The sequence below is a fragment of the Harpia harpyja genome, chromosome 2 (assembly GCF_026419915.1).
Source record: "Harpia harpyja isolate bHarHar1 chromosome 2, bHarHar1 primary haplotype, whole genome shotgun sequence".
Classification (NCBI taxonomy): domain Eukaryota; kingdom Metazoa; phylum Chordata; class Aves; order Accipitriformes; family Accipitridae; genus Harpia; species Harpia harpyja.
This window is the reverse complement of record NC_068941.1, coordinates 8,774,368-8,788,611: the sequence shown is the minus strand read 5'-3', so window position 1 is coordinate 8,788,611 and position 14,244 is coordinate 8,774,368. Positions and strand designations below refer to the sequence as shown.

Sequence of the window (14,244 nt, the reverse complement as noted above, 5' to 3'; positions counted from 1 at the left end):
GGACATTTCTAACTGAAACTTGTGAGTTGCTCGTTTGTTTTGACAGCAACAAGATTTAAAATAGCTGAATTTGTTTTAAAAATACAACTCATTCTTTTCAGGCAACATCTTTTCACACTGTAGACTGCCTGTTAAGTAGAAATACAGCATATGCTAAGAAAACAGAATAGGTATCAATGTCTAAGCCCAGTCAAACAAATCTCACACAGTGTTAACCCTCAAGACTCTTTCTTACCATTACTAGAAAATACAGCCATCCTTTACTTGTCACCGCAAACTGGGAAATATCTTAAAATGTGTTAAAACCCAATACAACTACACTGTCAGATTTCATTTGATTTTAGGATTGAAGGGAACCAAAAGCCTGTCTTGAAAGAGAATTCCTGAGGAGGATATAACCTCTCTGCTTGGTTGCCCTCCTGCATTCTTGAAGGAAAGAACGCATAAGTCGGGGGCCAACATCTTCTAAAGAAAAAACATATGGCTGTTTTTCATACAGGCCAGGGATGTATACAAAGAACAGCTAACTAAATATAATAATCAGTCCACTGATTCATTTCTTTCAAAACTATTTATCTAAATCAGTAAATAGATTATTTAAAAAAAGATAATTAAAAAACCCCACACAAACACAGCTTCTAATTAGAAACATCACATTTTGATTTTGGTTTTAGTGTGGCAATACGCCATTCTGACCAACCAAATCAAGAGATGGGGGGTGCAGTTTATTTAAACAGTAGTCCTGGGCAGCTAGCAGGTTTCCAGATGTGCTATTCGACATCCCTGCAACCAATAAATAAAAGGAGGAGGACTGTTGGAATGCTAACATTTGCTCCAGAAAATTGCTCAAAGAGTTAAAGACAGGGATGATAAAAGCAGCTGCACCAGTTCTTGTCACGGTGCCAGAAGTGAATGTTTACCCAACGCTGCGTCCCCACCAGATGAGGTGAAAAAAAAATTTAGAAAGTGTCTTTTCCCAACCGTTTTGCCATGAAGAAGGGTATAGTGAAGCAAAACAAATGATTTACGTGGTAGAAATAGACCCATAAAGTCACATTCAAATAGTTGCATGTAGGTTTCTTGGCGTTTATGCTAGCAGACATTTTTGGGGAGCATCTGCAATCTAAACACTATCATGTTATTCCACAGTCCATCATTTTGCCTGTCATTATATTTATAATTCATGCACTCTGGTCTTACAGCTTGCGCTGCAAGAGGGGCTCTAAATTGGGATGGCTGAACTTTGGGGTTGAATTATGTTTTATTTCTCGACCAAAGCCACAGGTGTACAGCCCTGGAAGATGCTGCATGCTCCTCGCGACGGACGCTTTGCGTGTCTTTGTAAATCCCCACTGCCTAGAGCGGCAGTCTAGTACCTGAGACCCAGCAGTAGTTAGAGCAGGGTGGAAGTGCAGAAGTGAGGGAAGAGTGATGATAAAACAAGGTTGTAATCAAGAACCTTTGTGCAGACTGTCTTGTGGAAACTGGGCATGAAGCAGGCTGCATGGCCACAAATCACTGAGCCAAGCGCCAGAAAACGTTTTATCAGTTTTTTCCCTACCCCAGAGCGGAGGGAAGACTCTCTGCTGACCCAAGATCTAGCCTGAGGAGGATTAGCAGGCAAGGCCAAGGAATAGTTGGGCCAGAGCCAGGACGATGCATATATCATGACTGACTTCTCTGGGCCTGAGGGGAGCTCTTGCTTGGGAAAGCATTTTTTCAACAACTGCCCGAATTTCCGTCACTGGTGCATGTGGTCCCACCAGCGGTCCCTGTCTGACCTGCCCAGCATGCTTATGAGCAGCTCAACTCTTAATAACTCAACAACTCTTCTCATGTGCCAAGGACTGAAATCTGGGGTCTGGAAGAGCATGCCTGCATGGCGTGACGAAGCACAGAGATTTCTGAGCCAGCACCCCATGCAGCCCTACTGGCTCAAGGCTTCACATATGTGGGCTGCTGCTTTGCAACATCCTAATCCTTCACCTGCTGCAAACAGACTCAGTGTACGTGCTGCCAATACCTGCTATAAAACCCATAAGGTGCTGAGGATGAAATAACAGCCATCACCAAAGCGGCTGCACCTTCTGAGGCCACGGATTGTTTTCAAGTACGTTGGACTGACACCTCTCGATAAAACTAATGAAAAATTAAAAATCCTTCTTCTTCCATCAACTTCCTCATACACAGGCTAGGGTAACACTGTAAGAACCACCGTTACCAGTTGATGAAGTGATGATAAACATAAGAAAAGTAAGAAATCCTTGATTATATATAGGGAGATCAGGAAGACAACCAAAACCAAGCTGGGAATCCATCAGTTTTCATGTCTAAAGGTGCTTCTAAGCATGTGTTGTGTCTGCTCCCTTGAAAGAAAGGGAAGAGTTGGCATAGACTTCTATAGGAGCAGGATATCGTCTTTTAATGTTTTAAACCAGTCAGTGTAGCCTATAGAAATTGAGATGCAGATCCTAAGAAAAATGGGAAGTGGGTTGGACAGACAAAATTTTGCCCTTGATGTGCTACCCAGACATTTCCAGCGTTAACTGCATCTGGATGTCTACCATGATTTTTATCTGTAAAAAAACCCTAAATAGATGCACCATATATGGCAAGACTGTTGCTTGGGCTGCTAAAGACAATCTGAAAGACTGTTTAATGCAGCTAATAAAAGCCAAATTCAAAGTGCAAAGTATAATACCTTCCCCTTGATTTATTTTCAAAGATAATATGGATGTGGATAATTTCAGACAAGTCTGCTTTCTTCAACATTTTGGCAGGCACTGCTTTCCTACAGACGAGCACTACCTGTTTTGCATGTGTGTTTCTGCTTGAATTGTCTCTATGCGAAATCATTCTTTCTAAGCATTATCAAACAAATACAAACAAAGACACTCTAAAGAAATAGTTACATTAGGCAAAGAGCTGGACATGCCTGTGAGAGTTTCTTTTATAAACATTTAGCAGCTCCCCAAGAACATAATATTCAAAACACTTCTATTACCCATTTCAAGATTGTGTCATTGCCATCTTTCTGCTAGTACAGCCAGAACTACCTAATTTAATGAAGCGGGCACTTACTAGCAAAGGTCAGTGTGTTACCACCTGGATATCCATCACACACCCTTACTGATAGCTTTTGTAACGTTTTGTATATTTTAAAAAATGTTTTATTATTTAAAAATACATTCTTCTTCTGGTAAATTGCAACTCTTTTAGAAAGGCTTGCTCACATATTTTTCTAACTTATCTGCCAAATGTCTACAGAAGTACATGTGTATTCTATGTAAGATAATGTAATTTATAGCAATATAAAATTTGAGATGCAGCTCGACAGAAATGCCAGAGTCCGTAACTTGGTCCATTTGTTCCACATTATTATGACAAACATGGCTTTTTAAGAGGTCTCCAATGAATTATATGCCAGAGTGTTCTTTACCATCTAGACTGCTTGAACTTACTATGACTAATTCAAGCATAACAGGGATCCCCTAGAATTTCTTAAGTATGTAATATATTTAAAGTACTTAAAGTATCAATTATGACTACGGTCCACATCTCGCTTCCATGAAATCAAGGAAAGTTCTAGCATTGACGTCTACTGAAGCTGGATACTTTCCTGGGATGTTTTAGTTTGGATAAATCATGACTAACATAGTTTTAAATGTATTCTTTGACGACATTAATTTAGAGCAAGTCTTCAGTCTAACCAGATGTTATCTAACATTATTCACCAGGCTGGTTGAAAACTATACCAAATCACACTAACTGTGGATTAGTCAGATTGTAAACTTAAACACAGTAGAACAGTTAAATTTAGCTTAAAGTTACTACTGAACATCTGCTTCTGAATACTTTTGCTAGTACCTTTTAACACTGATAGAAGGGAATAATAACTTGTGAGTTAGCTTTATAAGAACATAGCAAATTAAAAAATGAAACAGCTTCAAACTGTTCAATCAGCATAATACCTACATGTTTAAACACAGTAACTAATAAAACATACTGCTGTTCTGGTCAGCCACTTACGGCAAAGGCCCCATGCACACTTCATGTATTAAAGTCTCCCCTGGATTATCTGAAACTCTAACATCTCCCAAAACAAATAAATATTTTCATTTGGTATGGTTGGGTAAATCTCCTGGATTTCATATTTTTTAGGAAACCAAGTCTAGGAGAAGATTGTGCTCTTGTCAATCTTTTGGCTGACACATGGTGCTAGGCGTGGGGTACAGCTGACTTCTTGCTCCTCCCCTTTTTCCAAGAAGGACAATAATTGTTGGCTGTGTGACACCCCTTATCAGTTCAGCCTTTGGGTATTTTGTACGTAGAGCTAGTAAGTTTTGTACAGGCCTAATTGACTCCTGCCAACTTGGACTGGGAGAGTAAACAGACATCAAGGATCTGCTTTCCCTCACATATCCAGCCTCAGCTTCTGAAGGAACATAAGGACGTTCAAGCCCAAGCAAGTTCAACTCACAAGTGAGCGCTTTGCGGCTACAGAGTAACAGAAAGCCAGTGTGAAAAATACAAAGCATACAGTATCTCTAGCCAAAGTACAAGACAAATAATATGTCGAGTCCTAAAATTGTGTTTCTCAGCCTCAGCTGTGCTCAGACTGTGAAATACCTGAGCACTGCTGCAATAGGAAAATATAAGCCATAGATATTGTCACTGACAAAAGATACTGAACACAATATGGCAAAAAACAAAATCGTACTCACATGTCAACAAGTTGGGTTTGCTTCTATTTTTATTATTAGAAAGTAAGAACAAGTTCTGCAGTAAATTAAATCCATCAGACTGTGGGGGACCGCAGATCAGTCCAGAATATGATGCAGGATGTCTTTGTTACTAATATTCATACCAAAATCTGAAACCAAACTTTTGTGCTCGGACACCTCAAGTGAAAGTGTAATTAATTTTCATAACAAGAATTCACGTCCTGCTTTAAACTGAGGGAACTTGGAATACATTTGGGATTCTGGAGCATACGTATGACTGGATGCTGAGCAAAGCAGAAAATTAAAATGTTGAAATGTAAATTTTCTTTACTTTTCAGGGGTAAGATTTCAGTAGGATTGAGTAGTCTATAGCTGATTTCTGGCCATTGATTTGACCTGGCTGCACATTTCTGATGACAACATTATACTGGGTTTTATTACCATTTATATTGGTTTTTTATTGCCATGCACGAGGCTCTTATGATCTAGGTAGGACCACTTACTACTGCAGGGCGAAAATCAACCTACCTAAATCCGTAGTGAGTCCTACTAATATCAGACAACTAGACATAAGGACAAAAAAAATCCTGACTTCCAGAAACTGAACGCCCTTCGACAACAGGTAAACCCAGGTCCACACACAAGAGATCTAAACTGAACCTTGGGTACCAATCTCCATCCACTAAAGTTTCAGACCATCATGAAAATATTTCTTTTCTATCCAGAATGCAATGTTTTCAAGAGATAATGAGATTTCACCAGAAGAGACTGCCCGTTTGCTTTACCTGAATCAGCAGCTGTGATCAGTAGTACGTACTGCTCCTTTGCCTCCCGGTCCAGGCTCTGCACCAAGCGCAGCTCTCCACTGGCCGAGAGAGTAAAGGCTCCTTCTTCATTTCCAGCCACCAGCACATAAGTAAGTTTGCTGTTTAGGCCTTGATCATCATCCCTTGCTACAACCTAAAAAAGCAATGCAAACAAGTGGGAAGATATATCAAGAACTGATGCGTGCAGGGTCTATAAAATTGTATTGGGGTGGAGGAAATATTCTCTATGACGATAATCTAAATTTACAAAATTAATTAATCCAAATGCTTTAAGGGCTACTGTAAATTAGCTGTAATTGTAAAAACGACTTAACACAGTGGTGATGGATTTAAAAGCATAATTTGAAAATACTAAATAGTTGATTACTTATTTTTCTCAAGCATAAATACAGTGAAGACTATGCTGGGGCTCAGTGAAAACCACAGATGATCTGGTATAGGCTGAGCTCTGTATCAAAGCAGGCATTGCATGTCCTGCTGGCTGAATCTATTTAGTGCTCTTTCAGTGTTAGGCACAGAGCCTCATCCCATGTAGGCAATGATCAGATTGAGAGATTTGTTGCATGAAAGTTGAGACTGAGATGAGAGAGAGAGCAAACTGTTAAAGTCCAAGTGTAGGCAGGAAGATAGGTAGGGAAAACACAAACAAAACTCCAAAGCAGAATATAAACTTTTGGTGAAAAACAAGCAAAAAATCCCCCCACCCAAACAAATGAAAAGGAAAACAAGCCAACAACCACTGCATGTTAGATTAAAGCCAAGGGGCAATTTTTCAATTGTCTTGCACCTTTTTAATTTTGGAGGAAAGACACTATACATTAATACCATATATTGAGGCATGCTAATAATTGTAGGAGATACATATTTATTTGCTGAATGTACTCACCTGAAGAATAACTTTTGGGAGCGTCTGTAAGTTCTCAGGGACGTTCACAGAGTATGGAGAAAGTTCAAATGTGGGAATATAATCATTGACATCCTTCAGAATAATACTGACTGTTGTGGTATCGGTCCTTGGGCTGCTCCCGCGGTCGGCTGACTGAACAGTCAGTGTATAGGAGGGCTTTTTCTCTCTGTCCAAAGGCTTGGCAACTGTTATCACCCCCGTCACAGAATCGATCCGAAACTCATTATTGGCATCTCCGCTCACGATGGCATAGCGGACCTGCCCGTTTGTACCTTCATCTCCATCCGCAGCAAACACCTGGATTAAATCCGTCCCTGTCAAAGTATTTTCCCCCACCTCTACTTTATAAAGCTTTTGGGCAAAAAGCGGGTTATTGTCATTAATGTCCAGGACTATAACCACCACATCCGTAGATGAAGAAAGGGATGGCTGGCCCTTGTCCGTGGCTACCACAGTCAAGGTGTAGTTGGACATGGCTTCTCTGTCGAGCTCCCCGGTGAGCCTCACTTCACCGTCAATAGTGCCAATGCTGAATTTGTTTCCCAGAGGCCGGAGCAGACTGTATTCGATGTAGCTGTTCGGACCACTGTCGGGATCAGTCGCCTGCGCTTTGAACACAATCGTATCTATCGGTGTGTTTTCTGGGACGTAGGTCAGCTTCGGGGAGATAAAACTTGGAGGGCTGTCGTTCACATCCAGCAGAATAATTGAAACTTGGGCTGTGCTTGTATACCTGGAGGCTGGGAGAGGGGCCATGTCATGGACTTGCACGACGAGGCTGTAGAAAGATTGGCTTTCCCGGTCCAAAGGCTGCCTGATGCTCAGCACCCCACTGTTGTCGATGCCAAACTGCCCCGCGCTGTCCCCGGATGCGATGCTGAAGGAGAGCTGCGAGTTGGAGCCTGGTGGGGTGGGGAGAAGAAAGGTAGAGAACGTGACTTCATCCCACTGACCTAGATATAAATGTCTCTGGCCTCATTTCCTATGGAAATGAGGACTGTACGATCATGCTGCCTGTTTACCCTTCTCATCACCATTTTTGAATCCATCAGCTAATTTCAGCCAAGTTTCACAGTGGAACAGAAGCCTTTGAAATAATTATTTTCTGACAAGAGTTGAAGAGAGAGAGGGAAGGATGTTAATTGGAGCAGCCGCAGAGGGAACGGCTGGCAGAGCTTATCTCTGCATTTCATTCAGCAGGAGCTGCACAGCGGCAACACGGGTATTTTTTCCCCATCTACAATGGTTAGGGATAAAGGTTTCGAAGGCTTTTCCTTCAGAAACCAAGACTTAATAGTTCTGCTGCTAACTGAACAGCTGTTTCCCTCCATTCTCCCCAGTTCAACTAAGCAACATTATTACTAATGTAATTATTTGATGAATCCTTCCACCCAATTAAAAAAAGCCACAACCAGAAACTCCCAAGCCTAGCTGGAGCAAGCCAAGAGTGAATACTGGGGAGAGGTATGCTTCCCATATACGGCATTGTATTCCAAAATATCAGATGAACAGCTGTCATCTTATGATCGAAACACAACTAGCAATTATGGTCAAGGGAGAGATTTATAATTCTGGTAAGGGAAATGCATTCTAAATCTTGACAAGGCTGTGAAATGACCTTAAATACGCCATACAGGAAACAAATTTATGTTACTGCTTCAACTCTAGAGTTCACTCTAAACAACTAATTTTTGAGGACACCTAATTGAAATGAATCTTCTCTCATCTCTCTCTCTCTCTCTCTCTTACTCCTACTTTAATTAATTTCGAAAATCCTCTTTTCTTGTTTTGGGTCATAAAGACTGTGATTTAGGATTAGTAGATTAACAGACCTTTTACTACTAATTTACCCCTCAAACTTGCTTTTTCATGCAAAGAAACCAAGCTGTCTGCTTAAGTAGCTGATTACTTCACTGTGTGTTTTGTCATTTTTACTCAGAAGCTCTTTTCCCTCTGACTGAATTTCTTTGATAATAAAATTATTCCTGCATTAGATTTATTAATCTCTGCTGTTGATTACACTCAGACTTGGCAACTCTAGTCTTACTTGTCTTTCCCCCAGTGGCTACTCTAATTGGCATCTTTCCCTCTCTCCTCTTCTCTTGTAGGAACTGAATTATAAAATAAATAGAATCAAACATGAAAGACAAAATATTTTAATGCAATTAAAGAAATTAATACATTTATATGCCAGATATTAGTGTTCCTACATTACTTTGATCACAGTGAAGCACCGTGAAAGTTTAATGCTAGTCTGTTTTTTGTTCAGTTGTATTTTCAAATGACTAATTATATGGTTGAAAGTCTTCTGATTTCAGTAAAGTACTTTCTGGCAATTCAAGATTTTTGTCAATTGACTTTGGAGGTGGGTAGGAATTAGATCTTACAGACGAAAATTACTTTAAAAATATTCTTTTTTTCCCCAGTGTTTTATCTGGTGGTGTTTGTTCCATAAAATTTACTGCTTATTCTTCTTTATCTCACCTCCATGTACCTTTTCATTCCTTGTCCTGTATTCTCATAGGTTTCAATGCTGCTAATAGATTAAAGTGTGAAGCAGAAGGAGAGTTGCCTAAATACCAGTGGAGCCAGGACTGCCACTTAATGAGCTATTCCTTTTTAAACACAGCATGCCAGGCTGGCGTTGTGCGCCTCGTCCATCCCCTCTCCCCAGGTTTGGAGCTGGACTTTTAGAGAGAATGTAGGGCGCATTCTCTTTGCTGAGCTTTGGGTTTATTTAATCTGAGGGTTAATCTGATAAAACTCTGAGTGAGAGCTCAGACATGGAGCCACCAATTTCAGATGATGCTCTTTTAAGGGTCTTGTTTCTATTTTTATTTATTTACTAATGAGGAAAAAAAAAATCCTGCTCCCCTCCCCCCATTCAGTAAACACCTGCAGGGTCTAACTGGGAAATCCCACCGGTTTTTGCCTGGAGGAATATCCTGCTATACTTTTTAACAAATAGACAAGCGTGTGCTTTGCCCTGAGAATTTTCCTGTTAATTTGATGTGGAAAAAATTAAAATCTGAATCTCAGAATGAATGTGTTTAAGCAAACTGAGTTCTTTATTGCTCTAACTAAGAGCAGTAGCTGATATTTACTATGCATCTGTATAAGAAACTGTCCAAGCTGAGATAAACAGCTACTGTTTCCCAAGGAGTGTGTCGAACAAGAAAATGAAAATGGGAGCAGTTTCACTATCACCATGGTTTTGTCTTTTATCAGTTTTTATCCTAAAACAACAGGCATACCTCATTATAAAACAATGTCTTTTCGGAGCTCCTTCAAACTATGGGATCATATAACATACATAATCAACGAAATTACATTTGTGTGCATTGAGTGCGTTATCTGTGAGCCACATGCAGAGAAGTATAGTACTAGCTATTTCTGTACTCTAGATAAATATAAGATGACACAGGATAACAAGTTCGGGCTTGAAACAGAAACACCAATATATCATAACATTTGCTGAAGTTACAGTCCTATGGGGGAACTCAACGTGGCATGCTCTTGGAATGAAATTTCTGCCCTATTAATTTTAAATCCAGCCTGTTAGAAAAGTGTGCCAGAAAATATAAAAGGCAAGATATCTGACTTCTCATTGCATTGCTCCTCAAATACTCAGTTGCTTCCTTGATAATTGAGTGCATGATGAATGTAAAATGATACATCAGTGCTATGACATACTTCATGTCCACTGCACGCAGATGGAAATTAATGTATGAGGTGCGAGAGAAAAGGAAAACAGACCCATAATGGTTAAGTGAAATTAACTTCCAAAAAGATTTGAAACCAAGCATTGTACTCCTAACAGGAAAATAAGAGGAGATAGATTAGACAGAAACCCATTTATCTACAGGTCTGAGGGAATAACCCCTTCCCTGGATATGCATGATGCAAGCACAAGTTCATCCTCCAACTTATGGTTAGTTTACATAAAATAAAAGCTTTAACAAGAGCGGTGAAAGAGATATTCATGCAAGAATAGCCAATATCATCAAGTTATAATTTCTGACTTGTTGGCTTATCTTATGGAATCTCTTCTCGCTCACTTTCTCAGTTTGATCTCAAAACCAGTTGCACAATTTGTACCATGGAAAGTTCTATCCATCAACACAAAATTTATGTTCCCACAAAAATGTTTGAGTTCAACAGCTCAGCATTTCCTGAGGAAAAACTGTTTTACTGAATAATCTTCATCAGCTCAGTCATTTTACATGCATAAACTGGGATTCCTCGAAGCATGTAGGTGCTTTGCGCTTGAAGCACACATTTCAGCGTAAGACATTTCTACAGGCTTTGCTGAGCCAGTGCCAAGTTGAGAGGAGACAAGGTTGCTTAACATGTCACAAAAATAACCTTCACCTGTAAAGTCACTATGAGTGTTATGAATCATTTTGTATCAAGTCACACTGACAAATGTCTGTGGACACTTAAGAAAATGCAGTATGCTATGCAATGATTTTTATGTATTTTGTGGCCATATTCTACAATTATTCTTGCTTGGACATAAACTGAATGGCAAAATGGTTAAGCAAGCTATAAAGATTGCATCTTTTACACTCCAATACATTAACACCTTCTAGATGCCATAAATAATCCCAAGATTAAAGCTTATTCTAATGAGAAATTTTCCCATGGTGTCTTTTAATCAGTTTTTTAACCTCCACTATCAATACCCTATAGATCACAATTCTCTTCAGGATCCACTTAGAAGTTACAGTACATTTGATTGCAGATGATCTCTCATATTGCCAGAACCTTATTTAGAATACATTATAAACTTTATGAAAAAAACGATCTGAAAGAACACTTAGGTCTAATTTAAAAGTGCAACCTAAGCACCAGGGGAGAAATCATAGTGTTCAACTGCTGTAACGTGCTCTAGGTAAAATACAGCTCTGCAACTCATTTCTGCAACAGCAGTTAAAAGCAGTATTTGACTGTATTTTTAATTTATCACAAATAAAAATAAGGAAGAAACCACCCACTTAAACCTAATGTGAAATATGTGAAAAATAACTTCTATTTACACAGCATGCAGTGAATTTAAGTATATGATGGCATCCTAGGGATAGCCCTAATTTGCCTTTTCTGCTAGGTCTTCTAATATGTTGCTAAGGCGAAATACGTACTTATCGTCAGAGGTACAGAATAGGAGGAAATGCCTACCATCATCCGCATCAGTGACACTGAAGTTGAGAATAGCGGATCCTGGAGACAGGTTCTCCATCAAAGACGTGCTGTATGAGGTCATGCTGAACACTGGTGGGTTATCGTTGATGTCCAATATATTGAAGTACACTCTGATGGTGGTAAATTGGCCTCCCCCATCTTCCGCGCGGACGGTAAGAATGTAATACTGCTGTGCTTCGTAGTCCAGCGCGCGCGTCAAGTTGAAGACTCCCGTAACGGGGTTCAGGAAGAAGATACCCTCTTCATCATCTTCACTTACGGTGTATGTGATTTCCCCGTTGATACCAGAGTCGTCGTCAGTGGCTAGAATGGCTGCCACTAAGGAACCTGCACAGCACGACAGGACAGCAAAATCAGTCACTTGCAAAAGGCAGCTCACTGGTGTCGTCAGAGCCAGCTCATCATCAAGCAGCTCTGTAGAATAAGAGGTATCCTCCGGTAGAAATTCAAGCTTCAATATTATATGACTAGCTACGAGGAAAGGTTTTTCAAAGCTGAAAGGAACAGTATTCAGTATGTTTATTTTAAAGGGCTACTAAAAAACCCCAAGAAATGGCCAGGAATATTTGGTTTTATCTTTAAAAGGGAACATGTCCAGATTAGATATCAACTGGGGCAAAAATACCTTTTCTCCTGCTAGGTATTTTCTTTCTATGGCTCAAAGGACCCTCTCCTCCCTGCAGACAAGTATGAGTTCTGCAACCTTCTAGATATTTCTTTCTAAATGCAGAAACTGAAATGTCAGTACATACCAAATATCCCAGCTCTACTTTTTGAAAAAGTGCCTTCGCAGGGTAACTGCGGTTAGAAAACTAGAAACCTTATAGGGGTCCGCTCTTCACTGTTTTCTGAAATTCAACTCCTTGTGAATTTGTGCCATTGTTTTCATTTCTGCATAGCTGTGTTCGCACGACTGACCTATCTTACTAAAGTTTGGAAATTAAGTGTCACTTTTTAGTATTTCAAACACTAATTATAATTAAGATCAGCTCATTTCCAAGAAAATAAATCACCTAATTTCTTTTCCATGGAGCCAGATGAATTCCATGCGTTGCAGCACAGTTAACTATTTTCGAGCAACGTGACAATGAAAACTGCTTATCATCAGAATGAAGAATAGGAAGCTACAATTTCCCTTAATCCAGCTGAATATGCTGGTATCATTTACATCCATTTGATTACCTCACGTTTTAACATTTCTGATGGCGCGTTAATTGGTGAAGAGGGCTGTCCCGAAGCTGGAGGGGATTATCAGCCCTCTGGCAAGTTTGCAGCACAGGAGGCTCAGGGAAGCTCAGCAGAGAGCCTCGCTGAGGCCCAGGGAAGGTACAATTCCCAACCTCAGCTGCCAGACTGCAAGGGGAATGGGGATTACTCTCTGGGATAGAAAGCAGAGCCCCGAAGGGGAAACCTCGCAGTGCTTCACCTCTGGATGAGCCTGCCAGCTGCTCCGGGACTGCTGGAGAGCAGAATAGGAGAAGCTGCAGCATTTCAAGTACAAAATCAGCCTGTTTCTTCCTTTGGCATCCATCACTGCTGAGCTGGGTATAGGGCACAAATGTACACCCCATCAATGACTGAAGAGAGAAGCCTCATCTTAACATGGAGGGAATTACGCTCCCTATTTCCAGGGTTATTCCTGCTAAAACAGACCGAGCCTCAGGACTCTGAGCGACAAGAGAGAAGAGCATAGCTGGGGATTGGCAACCAAACCGCCCCATGCTACATAGATGCCTCAGTTACTTCCAGATCAGATTCCTGAGGCACAGCCGATTGCACTATAAACCTTTAATGCAAAACACCACTGAATTTTGGGACTCTGACTGTGGGACAGAGTGCAAAAGTTGGAGGCATGGGGGTAATCTTGGTTGTCCCAGCCTGAGCCTCCCATGCTTATAAGTCAAAGCCCTAATAAAAGCTTGAAAGCTATCACCATGTCATTTGCATCTCTTTTGTTTATTCATGTTTTAGAACAAGCTTCTAAGATGCTTAAGTTACTAATACTGGCAGATACTGCTTTTATATTAGCAGTCTGTATAAAATACTGGAAACTTTTTATTGCAAGTAATATTCATTTCTCATCTGGAGACATATAATATAGCACAGTTTTTTGAAAACCTTTTTTTGGTCTAAATATTTTCTAGCTTATGACCTAACTTTTAAACGTCAAAACACTCTTGCGTATGAAACAAGCTTTAAAAGAAGAAAACAACAACTTAAGAGGTTGGTGATCATATTTAGGAACAAGAATTAACTATCTAAAGGTTAGATTTTCTACAAAAACCTTGTCAAAAACAGAAGTCAAAGACAAGATCAAGGAAATATGATGTTAGGGTTAGTAACTGAGCGTGTGCAGGGAATATTATTAAGGAATTGGTGTATTACTGGCTGCTCAACGGTCACCCATTTTGTGCTCCTACACTTGATGAATTGAGTACTGTAAGTCACATTCACTGAAGACGGCTCACTAAATCAATACTAGCATCACCATTACATCTTCATGATAGGTTATACTGTTTGTATCCTGTAAGTTGTTCCTCCTACTACTTTTTTGTTTGCTGTTTTTTAAGTAGTTGCACTCAGA

At 40.0% G+C, this 14,244-nt stretch overlaps 1 protein-coding gene across 1 annotated transcript in view; it reads right to left on the bottom strand.

Moving 5' to 3' along the window:
- Positions 1 to 14,244, bottom strand: part of FAT4 (FAT atypical cadherin 4) — a 150,151-nt gene that overhangs the window by 53,282 nt on the left and 82,625 nt on the right. Inside the window, exons 4-6 of the mRNA XM_052814907.1 lie at positions 11,637 to 11,987; positions 6,438 to 7,360; positions 5,510 to 5,684 (exon numbers count right to left, since the gene is read on the bottom strand). Of these exons, the coding sequence (XP_052670867.1) occupies positions 5,510 to 5,684; positions 6,438 to 7,360; positions 11,637 to 11,987 (1,449 nt within the window). The remainder of the gene's footprint in view (positions 1 to 5,509; positions 5,685 to 6,437; positions 7,361 to 11,636; positions 11,988 to 14,244) is intronic.